Raw genomic sequence first — 3323 nt, 5'->3', positions numbered from 1 at the left:
AGTCTGTCACTCGCTGGCCTCCTGTCAACCAGCAGCCTCATTTCCCTAACGCTGTGGGGTGCAGGACTCACTCTGCTGGGTCTGCGAGAGGGAGTGGGACTCCTTCTAGACAGGGACCCTGGCCACTGAGCAATCTTCCTCCAGATGACGTGCAAGGGGTGAGACGGGACATTCCTCACCATAGGAGCTAACATTTTTATAGCACTGCAAACAACGTGGCTGGAATTCACCCTACTGATAATTTTTCCCCCAACATTTAACGTGTTTAGCTGGTTTTAGACCTGAAAATTGCACTCCATGTTGGCAGATGAATGCTTTCTGAAAATCAACATCAAGAAATGGAGTAAAACTAGAGCTTTGTTTAAAAGACTCTTTCCTGAGCCCAGCTGGTAAGTGTGCCGGGACGAATCTACGTGGATCATTCATCATGAAGCTCGTTTCCTCTGTCAAGGGGACTGGAAGGGCGGGCGCAGGGCCTTCAGACTCTCTTTCTTATGGTGGACCCTTTCGGAACATTGATGGCCCTTGCATGTGCCGCCAAACTGTGTGACAGTGAGCAGAGTCCTGAGGGACCCTGGCAGGCTTGAAGCAGGGAGGACCCACCAGAGGTCTGTATCTGGAGCCGTGTTCATGCTCATCCAGAAACATAGAGAGAGGAGTCGACCAACAGGCCTGGACCAAGGCCTGACTCCACAACGAAACCTTCCAGGCCTTTCCTTCCGCATCTGGAAACGGGAACCGCATTACGGAACTGCCCAAGGTAACTGGTGAGTTGAGCCGACGACACCTCTACGATGTCCCCATGAAGGACAAACCTTAGGCTACTCGTCCTGCTCTTTGCTGGGGGAAATAAAGACACTGAGTGTCTCCTGTCACTGAACAGCCCAGAGTGGGCTCTGCAGGGCTCGGGTACTGCCGGGGTCCTCTGGGCTGGGGGAGGGCAGTGGCCTTGGGCTCCGGCCTGTGCCCTGAGGAGCAGGTGGGAGGAGACGGCAGGATGGGGTCAGTGCGTGGGAGCCATATGTGGGGGAAGCAGATTTCACTTCTTTCGAAAGTGGGCTTTCGGCAAGGATTAACAGAGGGCCCCCTTGCCAGGCGCTGGCGGGGTTTTGGATTAACAACCTTCCCTTCAGGTTTAAAAACATTCCTGGGAGGCTGGATCCAAGTCGCTCATTTCAACAGACTCTTTTTGAGCATCCGCTCTGTACCAGGCTCTGGGCTGAAGCTGGAGTCAGCTGCTCCCATTGGTTTGAGTGAAGGGGACCTGGATCAGGAGGTGGGGAAGGATGGATGTTAACAGGAAGAGGACGAGAGCAAAGCCGGAGAAGGAAGACGCACGCTTCTCTGGGACACGCTCTGCCCCACGGCCCCGCACCTGCCTCAGCTTCGCGAGCGTTTTCCGAGTTCTCCCGTGTGCCAGGCGCCGTTAACGCCCTCAGGCCTTTTCTCCTCACTCAGAGCATGATGGTCAGCTCTTCCCCGGGCCCCCCGGGGTCCTTTAAAAGGGACACTCTGGGAAAGGGCCACGTTAGCCCCAAATCCAACAACGCCGTGGAGGGCTAGGCGGTGCAAGGACAGTCTCTGGTTCGCCCGTGGTCAGTGGGCCCTGGACCCTGACTTGCCCAGGGCCATTTCCACAGTGCCACGTAGGCTGCCTCTCAGGCTTTCCCGTGAGAGAGGGGCTGCCTGGGGACATCGGTGGAGACAAGGGAAGGGTCTCGTGGAAGGGAGAGCGTGGGCTTCCCGTTTCTTGGCACCACGCCTGGTACCTGGGCTTCTGGCCCCATGCTCCTCTTGCCCTAATCCTCACCCAGGTCTTGTTCCCCGGCCCCCAGAAGTTTCCCCCTTCTTACCCAGAGCTCCCAGAGCCCGGTGGGCACATGGAAGCACCCCACCTGATGGAGGGCTCCAAGCAGAGGCCATGTGACCATGGGACTCCCGCTCTGGGGGGTCAAGGTCAAACAAAATCAGGCAAGATGACTTCTGAGTCCCCTGCCAGCTCCAAGACTCTAGGAGCCTTATTTAGTGACTTCTTAATTCTTTCTTAATTAATAACAAACCAAACACTGCAGCAACAGGCAAGCTAATGAAATAAATGAGGCTGATCTGTTCACTACAGCCATGTAGCACATGATTGGGATGGGGGAGCCACGGCGCCTGCTTGGATGTTTCTGTTTCGTTTTCACGGACCGGGAGGTGGGATCTCGACATGATGATCGGGGGCTTTAACCGGTGCTCTCTCCTGGAGCCCAGCACACCCAGGACTCGGCGTCCCCCAGTTCCTCCCTCAGCACGGTTCTCAGTCTGGGAGCTCAGTCTGGGGGCTGCTGGCGCCCCAAACGCAACAGTTTTACTCCGATGGTTGCTTCCCATGGGCCCAGCGTAGAAGACGCCATCTGTCACGTTTGGGATGTCATATGTCCACTGGTGACTTGCAAGCGGGTGGGCCACCAAGCGGCCCCGGGAGGAAGGCAGGCGAGAATCAGTCGGCCTTTCGAAGCGCAGCTCAGCAGAACATGGAGACGATCATTAGCATCTCGGGCGGGAATTCTCAGCCGCCCTCCGCCTCTCCACGGGCAGGAAGGCCAGGGCTTCTCGGCAGCCCTGAGTGGCTCACTCTTCTTCCGGGAGGGCAGAGTGGCCCTCAGGACAGAGCGTGTCTGGGGTGGGAATGCTTCTCCGTGCGAGGTGGGAGGTCGCTCTCTGCCAGCGGGGCTGCAGGGGTGGCTTCCTGGGGACTGCCGATGTCCGGGGGCCGGCCCCCCAGCGTGCCACTCCGGCCACACACCAGACGCTTTTCATCCAGCAGGGACAGGTGGTACTCGCACAGGTCGATCAGAGAGGCCACCTGCTCGTGGAGTGGCAGCATCTTGAACTTCCTCTGAGCCAGGTAGAAGAAAGCCTCTATGAAGGCCTGCAGGCACATCCCTGTGGACGAAGGGACCAGCGTTAGGGGGGTGTGTGCAGAAGCTGCCCAGCGTGCTGCTGCCCTGGGAAGGCCTGACTCCGCCCACTGGGCTTTTCCCCCCACCCCCCGCCGTCGGTTCCGCTCAGGAAATGAAACAGGGCTCACGGGCAGAGGGCCTGCCCACCAGGCACCGCGCCAGCTGGGTGCTTAGAGCAAACTTAATTCCTTAAGCAACCCTATGAAGCAGGTTTAATTGGCCCAAATTTATAGATGAGGAAACTGGGTTTCAGAGAAGTGGGAAGACCTGGGCAAAGTCCTATGGGTAGAAGGTGGTGGAGGTGGGATTTGAGCCTAGTCCAAAGCCTCATCCCTCTGCTCCACGGTGAAATGTTCCCATTGAAACCCAGCCCTCGAC

General features: G+C 57.6%; 1 protein-coding gene across 1 annotated transcript in view; it reads right to left on the bottom strand.

Annotated features, from left to right (window-relative positions):
* Positions 1–819: 819 nt before the first annotated feature.
* TTLL11 (tubulin tyrosine ligase like 11) overlaps positions 820–3323 on the bottom strand; it is a 204669-nt gene continuing 202165 nt past the window's right edge. Inside the window, 1 exon segment of the mRNA XM_006917063.2 lies at positions 820–2928. Within this exon segment, the coding sequence (XP_006917125.1) occupies positions 2645–2928 (284 nt within the window). The 3' untranslated portion in view covers positions 820–2644.

Source organism: Pteropus alecto, unplaced genomic scaffold (genome assembly GCF_000325575.1).
Source record: "Pteropus alecto unplaced genomic scaffold, ASM32557v1 scaffold226, whole genome shotgun sequence".
In the NCBI taxonomy this organism is placed as follows: domain Eukaryota; kingdom Metazoa; phylum Chordata; class Mammalia; order Chiroptera; family Pteropodidae; genus Pteropus; species Pteropus alecto.
Note: the sequence above shows the minus strand (reverse complement) of the source record. Positions and strands in the feature narration are given on the sequence as shown.